At 35.9% G+C, this 18,212-nt stretch overlaps 1 protein-coding gene across 3 annotated transcripts; it reads left to right on the forward strand.

Annotated features, from left to right (window-relative positions):
• Positions 1-1,784: 1,784 nt before the first annotated feature.
• tmem30ab (transmembrane protein 30Ab) lies at positions 1,785-8,896 on the forward strand. Of its 3 annotated transcripts, none has more exons than XR_013822879.1 (8): positions 1,785-2,255; positions 2,385-2,504; positions 3,458-3,565; positions 4,502-4,586; positions 4,676-4,816; positions 4,908-5,114; positions 7,744-8,181; positions 8,337-8,896. XR_013822879.1 is itself a non-coding variant. In XM_079887356.1 (7 exons), exons 1-7 carry the CDS (start codon positions 2,013-2,015, stop codon positions 7,935-7,937), a joined length of 1,098 nt encoding a protein of 365 aa, XP_079743482.1. In that variant the 5' UTR covers positions 1,785-2,012; the 3' UTR covers positions 7,938-8,896. The 3 variants fall into 3 exon arrangements, 1 of the variants encoding a protein (XP_079743482.1); XR_013822880.1 differs by having other exon boundaries at positions 1,787-2,255; positions 7,744-8,135; XM_079887356.1 differs by having other exon boundaries at positions 7,744-8,896.
• The last annotated feature ends 9,316 nt before the right edge of the window (positions 8,897-18,212 follow it).

Below are 18,212 nucleotides of genomic sequence, written 5' to 3' on the forward strand. Positions count from 1 at the left end.
TGTCCCTCCTCGGACTCTGTTGGTAAATTCTCACCACTGCTGACTGGGATCAACCCACAAGCCTCGCCATTTCAGAGATACTCTGACCCATCATCTTACTATAACAATTTGGCACTTGTCAAAGTCGATCTTTATTGCTACCCATTTCTCCTGCATCCAACACATTGATTATTAGAACTGATTGTTTGCTAGAATATTTGCATATTTATAGAATTTATAGAAATTCCACACATAACTGTTACACAATAGAGGCATTTAGAGAGGAGTAGCCTAAATGTCGCTACTAGTGTGAAAATGATGTGCAGAATTTCTGATTTAAATTATAAAACATATTATACATTTAATAAAATGTGTATTTAAGAGAGAGATAAACACAGGTGGTTGTGAATATTGCATGAAGGTAAAAAAAAAAAGATTTATCACACCACAGAATAATGCCATAACGGCCATTAGTAAACACTTTAAAAAAAAATCTATATTTGCTTTACATGCTGCATTTCTTTAATTAGTTTGAAATATATGTGTTTTGACCAGTTTTTTTTTTAATAAAACAAAAATAATAAAGGTAGATATGTAACAACTGGTTTGTTATAAAAGTATATAAAATTCTAATACTATTTCTTTCTAATTCGCTGCTAACGTTTCTGTGTGGTGGTGTCATGTGGTATGACGCCTGACAGATGTCTGATTCATTTGAACGAATCGGTTCGGTTCAGTAAACCATTTAAAAAAACTGATTCACCGATTCCTTTAATCATCACGTTCATCAGTAACAGGTTCACTGTAAAAAGTTTTTAGTTGACTTAACTTAAACAAGTGAGGAAACCTGTTGCCTTAAAACAATTAATTAATAAACTTCATGCATAGGCCTACTAATTGAAAACAATAAATAATAAGTTTTGTGAACTTGACAATTCCATATAACTTATTTTTTTCAATTACGAGTTTCCTCACTTTTTTTTAAGTTGTCAACTCATCACTTTTTACAGTGTATATTCAGGACTGAAAATTTACACATAGCCTATAGCTTACGTGAAATCTTCGAGGTTTGATTTGATTTCTTGTAAACGCTGTCTAATAATGATTTCTAGTGACATTTATTGAGCTGAATATGATCTGAAAATGTATAATTAAATATTAACCAAAATCTACTTTGTGTTTTGACATTTTTGTTGTTCATTCATTTGTTCTTCATCTGTTGTTATTAAACATTATTAAACATAAATCCAATAGATTTTGATGTCTGACTTGACAGTATAAACAGAATTAAAAAAGTATAATATTATGTTGTAAATGTTTTAAAAATGATCGAGTTCACATAGGCTACTATTTGAGTTTAATTAATATCTTAAGTTAACATGTTAACTGTTAATATATTTATTTAGTAAAATCTTTTTCTCACTCAATGGAACCTTTTCACACACTGTGATGACTTGTTTTAATGCTCATCAGCATCGTAAATCCTGCAAATTTGTATGTATATTTATAACACTATACTTAGTATATTGCCTTTGAATCAAATTAAAAAAAAATAAAATAATTGAAAGTTTTTCTTTTGCTATTTGAGCACATTGGAACACAAACATATATTTAATGTAGTCTCTCATTCACCATAATATAATTTTACCCAACTCATGGTAAAAAAAAAAAAAAGTTGCTGCCTTAAATTAAGTACAATCAACCTTAAGTACAATTCCAACAAACAAAACTCTGACACTAATTTCAGATCAGTGATTCAAAAGCTATTTCGCAAATCAGTTCAACTGAATCAAATGAACCGGATCATATACATGATTCGCGAATCACACAAGCTGACACTTCCTGTGGCACTGCACCGCCTCAAACAAAACAAGCAACTTAGTTTCCCATACAACCTGGAGAGAAGGCCGCAGTGAAGATAATCCACTGCAGCGGACATAAAAAACACTTTTATAATAATTACGTGTCTATAATAGAGGAATCGTGTGCTTTAACACAAATACTGGAGCTGTGAGCTGGTAATTACGGCGATTATGGCGGCCAGCTACAACGCGAAAGAGGAAGACGGTCATCTCTCCGGATCCGCGGGGCTCGGCGGAACCGCCATCCGGACCAGAAAGCCCGACAACACCGCCTTCAAACAGCAGCGCTTGCCGGCCTGGCAGCCCATCTTGACCGCGGGGACCGTGTTGCCCGCATTCTTCGTCATCGGCCTCATCTTCATTCCCATAGGAATCGGCCTCTTCGTGACGTCCAACAACATCAAAGAGATCGAGGTTTGAGTCTGTTGCAGTGTGTGTAGTGTCATTTTACTAACAAGCACACAGCTAATAGACGTCTACTGTTCACTCGGACGTCGTGAGGTCTATTTAACCGCGTGTTAAGCATGTTTCTCTGGTTTACAGATTGAATATACCGGGACTGACATGTCCAGCCCGTGTTTTAACTGCTCTCAAAACTTCAGCTGGAACAGCACGACTCCATGCAAATGTGTCCTGTCCTTCTCTCTCGACCAGCCTTTCGAGGTGAGTGAGTGTTTGTGACCTGCCCATTATGCGGCATTCCTTTTCAAGGGATGGTTTAGCCAAAATAAACGTTTTGTCTTTTACTCACTCTCAATGTTGTTCCAACTCCATGTGACTTAACCCTTTATTAAAGCCTGACATATGAAGCAACAGTCAGAAGTGTAAATAGGACCTGAAAACTGAAAATAACCCCAAAACCATCAACTGGCTGGAACATAAACGTGCATTAAAGTTGAAGGACCCATGCTGAGTTTGTTTCCCCCTTACAATGAAACGTTTTAGTGGCCATTGAATGTCAAAGTGTTAAAAGGACAAAACCGCAACTGCACAAAAGTGTCTTAACATACTTGTGATGACTTGTGTTCTATATTATAATATTCCATGTGTTCTGAAGCCTTTCTACCATCTTCTACCTCGACATGTCTCAAACCATTCAAGCTTTTGCATGTTAAAATTAGGCTATTTTTAACTTGTGTACAAGGTTTCTGGTGTCAGCTGCTTCCAGTGTTTTTTAGCTGCACAAATACAGTCTGTTATATGCTACTTGATATTGCAAACTGTTATTTATTACCATATTGTTTTAATTTATTAAAGTACTCATAAAAACACTGGTTTGTAGCACAAATAGTGCTTATTTACTCATTGCGGCTAATAAATTGGAGGTCTCTCACACTTTGATAGGTATTAAATTATTATCATATTCATTGCTACATGGTTTTGGTCTTTATGTAGAAACAGTGTACCATAGTACTTTTGTTAGTAGTGTCATCAATCACTTTTAGTTGTACTATGAGGAAACGAAAGGCCTTGTTTTTCCTATCTGATAACATCTGACACGCATTTTAAATCTAAAGGTTCTCAGTTTAGTTATTTATAGAAGATATTTTACTGGTGGGTTAATTGATGAGCTTTCACAACAATGCCAGTTCACGACTCTAACTTTCTGTCCTCAGAGTAATGTCTTCATGTACTATGGCCTCTCAAATTTCTACCAAAACCATCGACGGTATGTGAAGTCCAGAGATGACAGCCAACTCAATGGAGACCTTAACTCACTTAAGGTATTGCATGTTTGAATCTATCTATCTATCTATCTATCTATCTATCTGTAACTCTATATATCTACACAGATACAGATCTATACTCTTGTTGCCTCGCTGCCCATTCAGGCAATGACTTTGCAGGCTGTGTTTGCGCATGAAGGTATCTTACGAAACTGATTTCGGACAGACTTCTGAGGCAGCGTAGAGCTTTGGTGATAACTAAGCAAATATTAAATTACTGCGATACTAAGTTCTCACTAGAAATGATATCAAAAGTGGGAAAAGTTAGCCAAAAATGTAAATTTTACACTCAAACTGACCACTAAACACGACTTTCAGATGACATCCGTATTTCTTTAGTTTAACTGTTATGGAACTGAACGCACAGGATTGTGTGATATAGCCTAATAGGCAGTGAAGGACACATCTATGCCGCTGCCTTCAAAAATCACTCAGATGAAGGGATCTCGGTAGAAAGGATGTGACGTGATCATTGGATTCGGACGTGCCCTGTTGCATTTCCTACTTCCGAATGCTTCCTGTGGAGGCAGCATTTTTCAACATCTATTACACTATCTATCTATTGACACTCTGTCTTTCAGTTTAATGATATATAGACAGCCCTAGTTTTAATGACGAAGCAAATAGAAACTAAATAGTTCTCCTAGTTTTGAGCTCAGCTGTCTGACGTGTTTGACAGCATAGTATGCTTCGCCAGCGCTGACAGATGTCAACACTATGTCAACAAGCGCTGCATGAGAGCAGGGTTTGGCATCATGGGTTTAAAACATCTCCACACCTATTATAGCCCTGTCAATCACCGAGAGACCCTGTCGCTTTTAATGAACTTTAAACAGCTGTCACCGGTTACAAGAAGTCTACTGCTTCCTGAATAAAAGATGTACTTGATTGTATGTTATATATGAAGCTCAAAGCGTATCTTATATATTTCAGGATCCAAGCAAAGAATGTGAGCCGTACCGCGTTAATGAAAAGCCAATAGCCCCGTGTGGAGCCATTGCTAACAGCATGTTTAATGGTAAGACCTGGGTCTGAATACTTGCCATCGTGCGAGACTGTTTCCTCAAGAGTTCTAATTTCGATTGTCTCTTTCACTCTTTGCTTCAGACACATTGGACTTGTTTTACATTGATCCCAATGGAACAAAAAACCCAATTCCACTGATCAAAAAAGGGATCGCATGGTGGACGGACAAACACGTGAAGTTCAGAAATCCTGCTGGCAGTAATCTTACTGCTGTTTTTAGAGGTATAATTCTATATATAGACTTACATGTTTACTGTGATGAATTGGCATATGTTTTCCCATATCTCGAACTAAAACTCTCCTCATCTTCCAGACACCGCAAAGCCGGTCAACTGGCTCAAGCCTGTTTATGAGCTAGACACTGACTCAGAAAACAACGGCTTCATAAATGAGGATTTCATTGTATGGATGCGTACGGCTGCCCTCCCCACCTTCAGAAAGCTCTACCGCATCATTCAGAAGAAGAACAACATGACACCCACACTGCCCAGAGGAAACTACACCCTGGAAGTCACCTACAGTATCCTTGCATTGCTTACCTTTACAACATGAGAGATAGCTAACAGTGTGTGTGTGTGTGTAAGGAGTATGTACAGTAAAATGAACAAGAAATATTTCCGATTCTGCACGAGATCAACAATATCAAATCATACTCCGATAGATTTTCATTCAAATTGCGAGGCTAATCATATTATTTGTAATTCAAATTATTATTTTCAATTAAAATAAAGCATTTTCACTATCGGTCTTTGACTTTGGTAAGTAGTATACACTACCGTTTTTTTTACCGTTATTTTTCTTTTGAATTAAATTAATACATTTATTCAGCAAGGATGCATTAAATTGATCAAAAATGACAGAAAAGATATTTATAATCTTACAGAAGATTTTTATTTTAAATAATGTTCTATATTAAGCAGCACGCTTATTTTCAACATTGATATAATAAATGTTTCTTGAGCATCAAATTATCATATTAGAATGATTTCTGAAGGATCATGTGACACTGACGACTGGAGTAATGATGCTGAAAATACAGCTTTACCATCACGGGAATACATTATATTTAAAAATTTATTCAAATAGAAAACAGTTACTGTAAATTGTAATATTTCACAATATTACTGTTTTACTGTGATTTTGATCAAATCAATGCAGCCTTGGTGAGTATAAGAGACTTCTTCCAAAATCATCTTCCTGACCCCAAACTTTTAAATAATAATGTATATTTGCTCTGAAATCGGAAAAAAAAAATATATATTTTTTGCCATCCGTGGAATCATAACCGCTATTGTTGACTAGTAATTCAAATATTTAATGCAAGAACCATTTAAAAATGGCATAGGAATTCCATGAACAATAGAGAGTGATAACACAAACTGTTCTATGTGTTTGAACTTATTTATTAAAAAGGTTTAAAAAAAATAAAACTGATTAATGATAATAAATTAATAACTTCAAGTGTTTTAAATGAGGGAGGGATTAATTTTATGCCACACTAACTGTACCAGTTCTTAAATTAATTCAGTTCTAAAATGCAATTTACAAACCATACATCGCATATACAGAAAATGCATTGTTAAATTTGCACACACTGGATGATTGTATTGTGACACCCAGTATTTCACCTCCAAATATTAACAACACACACGATTTATTAAACAGGGCGAATTAGCTTGAGAGCGCAATTCCACAAAAGCGCAGATGGGAGTGTAAAGTTCAGTGCGTGATCTACTGACGACACGCAAATGAAATAACACAGCCGGATTAATTCCATAATGTTTTTTTGGGCGGTAAATAATGGCGCAAATACCAGTAAATTGCCAAGCGCAAACCGTAGTAAATCACCTTGCATGAGTCAATTAAATACTTTCCTCTGATAAATTTTCCGTCTGAAAGGTAAACTCCTACAAATGCATAATAAGGTCAGCTACAAAAATAACCCTGTTCATGCCTTTTCAGCGCTAATTTTTCACTGTGTCTTTAGTAAATCCTGAAGGTAGTTTTTTAACGCCAAAAGAGGGTTTGCACTGGCACAAGCTGTTAGTTAATCTGGCCAACAGTGCCAAGTATTGTATATTTATTTTTCCCCTTGCCGTCAGTAATTTTATCCCTTAAAACTCATCTTTGATAATCAAAATTACATATTTAAATGTTTTTTTTTCCTGTGAAAATATTTTCTTCATGCCTTAAAATAGCTTGAATGTAACTTTACACCCTTGCTAGCCTGGGAAAACCCAGACAACTTCCGGCAAATTTTAGATTTGCTCTGCATGTAGTCTGGCAAAGAGCTCATTCAAGCCCATTTCTAATCCGTCGAAATCGCGGCACCAATCAGAAACGTTGGGGCGGGCTTTACACAATGATGATCGCTCTGATTGGTTTTAGGTCTATCCAATTGCGCCCAGAGGCATTTGAGCGACGTCCGTTGGTGAAGCGCACCAACTTTTACATGCATTATTATATTCAAATTGCAAACACATGAGGACAGTCTCCATGAAAGACCCACTGGCAGATGAACGTGCTACTACATTTCTCTCCGAAACGGTAGGAAATTAAATTAGATTTAATTAGATTTTAACTGTGACAAGATGATTGACAGGGTACAGTACAGTTTACGTGACAGGATGCACGCGACAGATCCGTCCGATAAAGATGACGAAGTAGTATGTCCCAAAGCTTGCCTACTTTTTTGCTACACATTCAAAAGTAAATACCTTTTCTCCACAAAAAGAGTACATACTTTTATGGCGTAGTGTAACTTAGGCGAATTGGGACGCAGCATATGGCTTTACACGATGACGATTGCTCTGATTGGTTTTAGGTCTATCCAATTGCGCCCAGAGGCATTTGAGCGACGTCCGTTGGTGACGCCCCTTTGGAAATGAGTTATTAATGAAGCTTTGCCAGACTATAACTCAGTTACTACTGAGAATGGTCTGGTTTTAACCAGGCTACATCCTTGCTTCATTTAGTATGCGTGGACTCATGAATATGCAAATTAGCCCCACCTCCACTCATTCACAGCAGCTCAGAATAGCTACCTGATCCACTCGACATGTAAACAACATTGAAAACTTGATTTTCACCACAGGGGGTCTTTAATGACTTCTAAATTGACATCGTTTCCTCAACCACTTGCCCCTCAGACTACCCCGTCCGCAGCTTTGAGGGCCGCAAGCGTATGATCCTCAGCACCATCTCCTGGATGGGAGGGAAAAACCCCTTCTTGGGCATCGCCTACATAACGGTGGGCTCCATCTGCTTCTTCCTCGGCGTGGTGCTCCTCTTCATTCATCACAAATACGGAAACCGCAACAACAGCTCTGATATTTCCAGTTAAGCTTGTGGAGTGCATGCGTTCTGTCAGGCGTTTGAATGGCATGCTTCGATTCCGGTTTATCATTTTAATGGTGCAAGACAGCATTTGACCACTTGATGTTCAGCTTATTTATTTCTCAAGATAAAGATGTTGTGTCCACTTCAAAGTTTTATTTTTTAATTTTTATTCTCTCTGATGATGGTTGATGGTTCATTTCAAGCATGATTTGACCGTTTATTTGCACATGTCTAAGCCTGAGGTTAGCGTGATATTTATGGAAGCTTGTTTCCACCACGTAATAAAAACGGTTATTGCAATTTTTATCTCTTAATTCAGACTTTTTTTTTTACTGCGAATTAGAGATATAAACTCAAAAAAAAAATGACGCAATTACCTATTTTATTTCCTGGTGGAAACAAGCTTCCATACATATTCCAAGATAGATCCAATGCAAAGTCAAATTTGTATAAATTAAAAGAATGTATATTTGTATTTCATAGAAATGGTTTTTACTTTTAGCCAAAAGTGATGTTTAAACTGGGCAATGTAATATGACTACTTTATGTTTTAAGTTTAATATAAAAAGAATAGTTTCACTTTTCCTCTGAGGTTCATAAAGTCAAATACTGAATCTGTTTATTTCCAAACTTCTATATAGTGCCAGATTATGGTAGGGATCATTGACAACTACATCTAATTTTTGAGGACTGTTACATTCTTACTGGTTTCTGGAGATGTTTATGCTCTTTGCTGTGTGTACTTCAAGGCTTGCAACAAGGACCAAATGTTTAATTCTGTGTCTATTTAATTGAAACAGTCTTGGGCTCATTTTGGCTGTCGTGTTTTTTTTAAGTGTTATGTTTTAAGCATGTCTGCCTCTAACAAATAAGCACTTTAGAATGTGACAAGCCATACATTTTTGGTCAGTTTTTAGGAGTGTGTGCTGCGTTGTTGGGCGAATAAAATGTCTAATTACTGAACTTCCTGAGAATTTCTCATTATTATGTGTTAAGTAAACATTGCATTCTTTATCTGCTGGAGGCATTGCCAAATGAAGGCAAGTTGAAGACTGAATTGATAAGTTAACATGTTAAATCAATACAGGAAAAAATCACTTTTTAATCCTTTTGTAACAGGAAGTTTAATAAAATTTATTTTATTTCTAAGCAATTGAGAGTCTCAACCCACACTGTAAAAAGTGATCCGTTGACAACCTAAAAACGTGAGTAAACCCATTACCTTAAAATTAAGTAAATAAACTTCATGCGAAATTGGAAAAAATATATAAGTTATGTGGTGTTGTCAAGTTCACATAACTAAATTTTTTTAAGTACACATTAAGTTTATTATTTAATTTTAAAGCGACGCTTACATCACTTTAAGTTAAGTCAACTGATACATTTTTACAGTGCAATGCTACAATAAACAATTTAGAAAGTTTAGTTTAACCTAGAAAAAAAATTTATATATAAAAAATTTAATATTTCCATCAAATAAAAAAAAGCATACAGGTTTGGAATGACATGATGGTGAGTAAATCATATTTTCTAAAAAATTTAGAAATTAAGAACTATGAAGAGCAAAATCTGACTAATTAAATGACTTTTTACATTTTAATCAAATTTTGTTTTGCATTCAGTCCATATATGGAGATCAATTTGTCCTTTGCAAATGATGAAAATAGTTTGCAACTTGTACATACAGTAGAAACAAGTTATCTTGAGTGCGTTATTTTAAAAGATGCTTCATTGTTCTTCCCCAGTATGATAATGTTTTTTGTTTGTTTTTTTGGCTAGCTAATTGTTAAAAAGTCACTGTTAAGAAAGCATGTGATGAATAAATTAAAATAGCACTTCTTTGACGTCTTTCTATCAAAAAGGAGAAATATCTCCTTTTCTTTTGTGATAAATGAGACTGAAGAAGGTGAATGCATGTATAACATTAAATATATACAACTTAAGCAGCACTGAAAGAGCAATTTTTCATTCATTCGTTTCCTTTATTAGTCTTCAAACCAAAAGATGAAACCCAAACTGGATCAGTAAAAAGGACCATCTAAAGCTGTGCATAATCTGATAGCCTCTGGCTTCTTCATTACACCAGAAGCAACATCTGTTCTCTCCTGCTGTTGGTATGTTGGACTAAAAGACCGGCTGCTCGAATAGGCCCAGAGGAAAAGTGCTGGAGTAACAACCTGCTTCCCAACCCCAGAGCGCTCTTTCACTCCCTCTCACACCATCAGACCACGGCTGTCCTCACACACAACATCAGGACCGATTGAGATGTTCTGCTGTGAGATAATGATGAGCACCATCATGATTTGAACGCTGTGTTCCTGTTTCTCTGTTCTCCTGTCAATTAGTGACAGACTTTTTTTTAGAAAGTTCAGTTAATGATCTTGGGTGTCAGAGAGAGTGAGACTTCCCAGAAGATTTAAAAGTAGTCTGTTTAGAAAATGTGCATGTGTACATAAGTCTGTGCTGTGTCTCTATGGGCCCTATTATACAGGCGCAACGCTTTTGTTTTTTGCTAGTTTCAGGCCAACGCAGTTATCATTTTCACGTCCTGCGCCACGTTGTTTAAATGTGCGCCCATGTCCATGAGTGTGCTGGTCTGAAAACTAGGTGTGTTCTGGCGCATTGTTTGTGTGTTGCTATTTTGTGGCAACTGAAATAGACTGCGCCATTGACCAACTGAAACCTGGGGCCTGTTTCAGAAAGGAGGTTAAGTGAAAACTCTGAGTATGTTAACTCTGAAATGAGGGAAACTCTGAGTTTTCTGTTTCAGAATGGGAGGTATGTCAAACCTGAGAAAGCAGAGTAAGTCAAGCCCCTTTCTGAAAGAGAGGTAACTTATACTCAGAGTCAGTTACCATGGTAACTTACTCTGTGAACCTAACCTGGTTGGGAGCAGGTTTTCTTCGGTAAACCCAGAGTTTCTATTGGTCTCCTCCCCTTTTTTTAAAGAGGAAGTAGTGTTTAAACACCTCATTCATTCTTTCAGTACATTTTTATTAATAAAATTTATCTTTTATTAATAAATAAAATATTGCTATTTTTACTGCAGTTTTTTTCTATTTTTTTAATTAATAAGATGAAGTCTATATAACTCCTTAACTGGCAACTGAAAATACAGTAGTAGATTAGAGTTACATAACGCCTTCTGGCCCATATCTGCGTCTCATATTGACGATAAAGGGTGCCATGTGCGTTTGATGCAGACGAAATGTCAACAGCGTCAGAATGAACTAACTCAATTCAGCTGTTCTGTAACCGAGAACTCAGAGTTTCCTCGCTAGAGAAGTGTTCAGTTTTTCCGCTCGCAATTTCCACCATGTAAATAGCAAATCCGCCACAGTGCGAGCACAACTGGCATTTAAAGGGAGTGGGATCACTGATTGGTTTATTGCACATAAAGCCCAAAACACATGCATTAGCCCTGCTCATTATGAGAATAGAGACAACTCTTTTAGACCATGCGCCGGGTGTGCCGACCAGTTTTCCCATCGTTAAACTAGCAAAAGTGGATTCGGACACGACCTAAGTGCACCTGCGCCGTGCGCTTTAGACCATGCGCTTAAATCATTAAAATAGGGCCCTATGTCAGATCTTTCATCTGCTGATGTTACAGACACCCCTCTGAAAATTGCCTACCCTTCCTTTAAGGATGTTTATTGTGTAATTCACGTTAAGTGCATTGACATCATGAGCGCGCTGGTGTGTTGCTAGAGTGACATGGGACAGCCCTGTCTAAATGATTCCTGACAGATAAGGTTAACTGGCAGTAGGAAAACACTGCTCACCTGACTGGGACGCCTTTGCTGCCTTTAAACCTGTCACGCAATGAGAATTAATTGCAGAAGGGCTTTGTTAGCTGTTTCTCCAAACCCATCCATGTGAATGTGTAATCAATGTTGCCCAGAGCAACGCTGAGAGGTTGCCAGAGGGCTCGCCCCCTCACAGGGTATTCCCCTGTTACAGTGAAGGACATGTGTTCGAGTACATGTTTGTGTCTAAATATACAGTGATGTTCAAAGACAGCACCGAACATTTGGGATGCAAAATCTAATTTATTCTGTCATTCCAAAGCTGTATGATTTTCTTTCTTAAGGGAATACAAAAGAAGATTTGTTGTTTTGCGTTTGTGTTGTTTTTTTTGTTTTTTTTTACGTTGAGTTTTTTTGCTTTGTTATTTTGTTTTGTTTTATTTTTTGCAAGAAGATGTTTTGAGAAACTTCTCCATGTTTTTTTTTTGTTTTTTTTTGCAAGAGGATATTTTGAGAAATGTCAATGTTTTTTGTTTTATGTTGTTGTTGTTTTTGCAAGAAGATATTTTGAGAATTGTCTCAAAGTTTTTTGTTTTGTTTTTTTGCAAGATATTTTGAGAAATGTCTCAATGTTTTTTTTGTTTTGTTTTTTGCAAGAAGTTATTTTGAGAAATGTCCCAATGTTTTTTGTTTGTTTTGTTTTGTTTATATAATGCTAGTCAGTGGGGTCCAATGTTGTCTGAACCTAACTGACTTTTAAATTATTTTCTTATAATTAGTGATTTTTAACCCTATAAAGCCTACTGTATCATATTTGATATGCAAATTTCTAAGGCCTCTAAGTTATTAACATAATCAAAACTTTGCTGAAAATCCTGTTGTACAAAATCTACTTATATGCCTTCTTCATCTGATAGTAAAACACATTTTTTAATTAAACATAAGAACTTTTATATTGTTAGTGATATTTTAAAATGAACACTTACTGGACGGAAGCAACTAAGGTTTACTTGATTTTTTATTTTTTAGAAAAATCATGTTAAAATGTGAGTATCAAATATGATACATAGGCGTTTGAGGAACATTTATTTGTACATCTCTCAATCATCATTGCAATATATGTTTTAACCCCACAATAAAATTACAGAGCTTTGATCAAAAACCATGTAAATATTATCTTACTAAGACATTATTTAGGGGTATATAGTCTGCTACACTGTTATACGATTTCATTGATTTACATTACAAGATATCAGAATTTAATTTGACTTTTTGTACATATAAATATCTGCACAAAATTACATATGTTGGGCCTCTAAATAAAATTGAGGTGTTTTTTTCCCTCCTCGAGTATATACACACCATACGAGTAATAAAAACCTGATGTGTCAATGGGGAAAACATATCTGCAAACTTTTTTTTAATAATTTGTCTTAAGGCTGTTCCATAAAAAAAAGAAAAAAAAAAGGATTTTCTATCCATCCAATCAAATGTTCCCCCAAATGCTCCTGGTTCTCATGTCTGTGTTTTAATGAAGAGGAAACAGATTGCGACTTGTGCAAATCGCCTGCTTTCTTAATGAGAGAGGCATCAGAATTCAGCTCCAGCGGGGCCTGATTTTTGCATACAGACCATCTGATACAGCCTCATGTCCGCTGCTATCTCTCTTGTGAACACATCCTCCTTTCATTTGGATTTACTGCTACAGGCTTTCTCACATTGAGTCTCAGTAGGCTACAATATCGGCAAGCAGTGCCTCTATTGTCTGTCCTATTTTCTGCTCCAACAGATATGAGTAGCTGTGGGTAAACAAGCTGTTCAGTTACTGTAATACTGCTCTAATCTATTGTGACGTAAATGCTTGTTTCCGCCACAGAATGAAAAATAAAAAAGGTAATAGTGACTTTTATCTCACAATTGCGATTTTACATCTTACAGAATTGCGTGATATAAAGTCACAATTGTGTGTTATAAAGTGCAGAATTGTGTGATATAAAGTCGCAATTGTGTGTTAAAAAGTCAGAATTGTGTGATATAAAGTTGCAATTGTGTGTTAAAAAGTCAGAATTGTGTGATATAAACTCACAATTGCAAGAAATTAATTTCTGACTTTTTTTCTCAGAATTACGTTTATATCATAATTCTGACTGTAACAGCAATTGGGAGATATAAAGTCAGAATTGTGTGATATAAAGTCGCAATTGTGAAGAAAAAAAGTAAAAAAATAAAGAATTGCGAGATGTAAACTCGCAATTGTGAGATAAAAAGTCGCAATTATCTTTTAAAATGTTTTATTCTGTGGTGGAAACAAGCTTAAGTGAAACAGCTTCTTGAACAAGAAAAAATATTGGGTTGGACTTGATTTTGTCCATCAGCAATTAATTAGAGTGTTATGGTTTGCTATTGCTGTGATGTCATGTGAGTGACAGGTTGCCCCACCCTCATGCCAGTAAACACATCATCAGAGAAGAGATGAGCTGCAGGAGAGAGGGGAAGTTGTTTTGATTAAAGACTACAAGCGAACATGAAAAAAATGTAAAAAAATCAAATAAAAAATGATTTGCACGGATAAATCATTTAAAATAAATACTGCAGTTTTCGATGAGAAAAAAATTGTCCATTTGATTTCATGTTGACCTTTGAGCCTTTGAGATTGTGATGTGTGCAGTGCTGTTTGTGTCTTGACATTGGAGGCTTAATGACAGAGTGTCCCGCTGAAAAACAGGCCGCAGCAAGAGAAGAAGAGCAGGGACTAATGGCCCTGTTCGGTCCTGTCCAGGCCTGTAATCACAGCACCAATTTGATCTTTCTTCAGACAGAAGAAGGAAGGTCAGCCTTTCACTGTAATGGGAAAATGATTTCTCTTGCCTGTCGGACCGTTTCTTAGAAGCTTTGCTATAAATGCACTGCTGATGGTCAGTAAACAACCATGGCATTAAAAACTTCACGTGTTTATGAGTCATAATGTCTATTTAACACACACACACACACACACATATATCAATTATTCAAAAGTTGTGAGGTCAGTAAGATTTTTTTTTCCCAAAGAAACATACTTTTATTCAGCAAGGATACATTAAAGGAGAACTCCGGTCAATTTTAACATTGAGCTCATTTTTTTGTACATTTGGAGTGCTGTCAATACAGAGAACAACGACAAAAATCGGTGTTGCCTACACCGAGTTATTCTATTTTTAAAATTTGCACCCTGTTGACTTCAATGGGGCAAGTACTAAACCTGCTTTTAGCCTCTTAACATCCTTGATGTGTCATTACAAGTGCACAGAAAATGTGAGTGATTCCTTCTGAGTGAACACGAGTGAGTCTGACTGCAGTAGATGTGAAAGAAATGTATAAAAATGATGTTATTTAAGCCAGCGCAAATACCTTTGTTTACATCCTGTTTTTCGGTTGAAGTCCAAAGTAGTCGATTGCCGAGTTCACACGCATATGTTTAATACCTATGATCACGCGCGTGAACTCGGCAATCGACTACTTTGGACTTCAACCGAAAAACAGGATGTAAACAAAGGTATTTGCGCTGGCTTAAATAACATCATTTTTATACATTTCTTTCACATCTACTGCAGTCAGACTCACTCGTGTTCACTCAGAAGGAATCAATCACATTTTCTGTGCACTTGTAATGACACATCAAGGATGTTAAGAGGCTAAAAGCAGGTTTAGTACTTGCCCCATTGAAGTCAACAGGGTGCAAATTTTAAAAATAGGATAACACGGTGTAGGCAACACCGATTTTTGTCGTTGTTCTCTGTATTGACAGCACTCCAAATGTACAAAAAAATGAGCTCAATGTTAAAATTGACCGGAGTTCTCCTTTAAATTGATCAAAAGTGACAGTAATGACTAATACATTATAAAAAAATAAAATAAAAAATAAATGCTATTTGAAATAAATGCTGTTCTTTTGCATTTCTATTCATCAAAGAACCCCCCCCCCCCCCCCAAAAAAAAAAAAATAAAAAAAATAAAAAAAATAAATAAATAAAATAAAATAAAACTGTATCATGGTTTCCACAAAAATATTAAGCAGCAGAACTGTTTTCAGCATTGATGATAATAAGAAATGTTTCTTGGGCAGCAAAACATCATAGAATGATTTCTGAAGAAATTAATTAATTTTAAGCTTCTTTAGCCTCATGCTGTTTCACTTCATTCACCCATTCATTATTCATGCTTTTATTGAAATGTTTACCAAAACCACAGCTTTTGGTTGTTTGAGAAACCGTGATATTTATTTCAAAATAAGTGACCTAAAAATCAAAATCTGTTTCTCTGGGTTACAAGCTAAATAAGGCATCAAACTTTTTGGAAAGACTAATCAGGCAACATGGTCGTCCACTTCAGCCTCGACCCACATGCATGTCAATTAATTCTGAATGTCCGAAATTAAGCCTATCTATCATATCTAAGCATGCTATCTTATATCTACAGTAGTGTAAAAATACATGTGACAAGCAGAAATGTACTCTTCGTGCAGGTTGGTTTCATATGGCTTTGAAAAACATTTATACCATTTTCAAAAAAGGTTGTGAACCATCAAGTAAAAACTAATATCATATTTTCCTTACACCTTACATGTGATTGAACATGTCTTAATCATTATTTTCAAAAATAAAAATTAAGGATTTTTTAAATACGTTTTTAAACATATTTTCCAATGTGAACATTATTATTAAAAAAAAAAAAAAGTTGCTTGCCTCACCATAAAAAGATCAAACCTGAATTTTGTCATTTAATAAAGCTTTTATCTTCATAGTGATATCAGGACAGTTGCACCGCCATGACATTTTTTACTTCATGCACTCAAAAAATATCAAAATATTTTTTAATTCATATATTACAAACATGTTCATCATTGAAGATGTGTATTCAAGTCATTGTTTGTATAAATTGCATTTTTTATGCATTTTTGAATCAAGTTATATTGCATACAAAAAAAAATTCTAAGAATGTTTTGCTAATGTTCCCATTAAGTTCCCCAAAAGTTATGTCTGAATGTTATGCTATTTGAATGTTCAAAATGTCCAGTTTTAACTTTTTTTTGGCTATGCGAACATTAAGGACATATTTCATTATGTGTATTTCATTATATTATTACATATTTCATTATATATTTCAACATTAGAGGATTGTTACTTTGAATGTGAATGTTCTAAAACAAGTAGCAACATTTAACAAACATTAGACGAAGCATCCAACTAAAATGTTTCAGAAAAAAAAGTCCCATAAACAATGTATAAATAATGTTTTTGTGCTACATTTTGAGAACATTGTTAAAGACCAGAGAATTTTAAAAAGGACATTCTAATAATGTCACTGTTCATAACATTGAGAGAACCTTGACAGAACATTAGCCAAAGATCTGAGAACGTTCCCTGCTAGCTATGTGACAACCATTAGTGTAAAGTAACAGATGTAAAGTAAAGTCATGATGTTAAGTAGCTATTAAAACAATAGCAAAAGTCAGTTCATCATTCCAGTGAGGTGGTTTCCTCTGTGGGCTGCATATTTCAAAAATCTATTCACTCCCTCTCTGTTCCAGTGCAGTGGCTAAACTTCAAAGCTTTGAAGGGAACGGACTGATGTTCCTCTCTCTGTGGATAAAAGGTGCTTCGGTTTGTTCTGCAGAGTGACATTGGCTACAGAGTTTCAACTGTGTGCATATTAAACTATTTAATCATTATTTTCACCTTCATTCAAGAGACACTTGTCATTAACAGTTTCCTGGTGTGGGACTAATGATTAGGAAGCAGGTGTGAACATTTGAGGAAGTCACATTACAGCAAAAGAGAAGTGACCTCATTTACAACATCATTATAATGGTTGCAATTCTAACGGAATTACTCCGGCGCCCTCAGTTTTGGTGTTTTTGCGCCTCTCCTCTTCCTCCATGCAGTTGTTTTGATGTCTGTCCCACCAATAGCACCCATCACCCTCCAGGGAGTTTTGAGGTCTCCCTGACATCAGATGGAATTCTACAGTGCCCAGTGTCACAGTTCATGGGTCTGTGTTTTCTTCTCTGTGTGTCTGTCTAGTGTTGTTAACTGTCTGATTGCTTGTTTGGGTTTCCTAGCAACCTTGATGATGATTAGTTAATCAGGTTGGCTGCACCTGCAGACTATTACCACTCCTAATACTGCCTAGCGTTTGCTGTGTTTGTTTTCAGATCGTTGTTTTGGACCTGTCCTGTCGCGAGCCTCACAGTGTCTCTCTAGCCCTCAGTTCCTGTTACTGTTCCAGTCGTGAGTTTGGATTCTGGTCTTGTGAGGATTCTTCTATCTGTTGTGGATTACTGCAAGTCTACAGTTATCATCTTGCTTCAAGGATTTGCATCTATTGCCTTGCTACCTTTGACTGTTTGCCTTGCTTATATTCATTATCACTATTAATAAACTCTTATTCACTTGCACTTGGATCTCGAGTATCTCTGCTGACACCCAGAGGACAGAGCAGTACTTAAAAACAAAAAGAGTCATCTGAACTTGGAATTTTGAGTAAAAATGTGA

This window comes from Squalius cephalus (assembly GCF_949319135.1).
Source record: "Squalius cephalus genome assembly, chromosome: 12".
Taxonomy (NCBI): domain Eukaryota; kingdom Metazoa; phylum Chordata; class Actinopteri; order Cypriniformes; family Leuciscidae; genus Squalius; species Squalius cephalus.

Coding starts and splice junctions, on each gene's coding strand:
- tmem30ab (XM_079887356.1), top strand. CDS start 2,013: ATGGCGGCCAGCTACAACGCGAAAGAGGAAGACGGTCATCTCTCCGGA. Junction 4,587..4,675: donor TGCTAACAGCATGTTTAATG/GTAAGACCTGGG, acceptor TCTTTGCTTCAG/ACACATTGGACTTGTTTTAC. Junction 4,817..4,907: donor TCTTACTGCTGTTTTTAGAG/GTATAATTCTAT, acceptor CTCATCTTCCAG/ACACCGCAAAGCCGGTCAAC.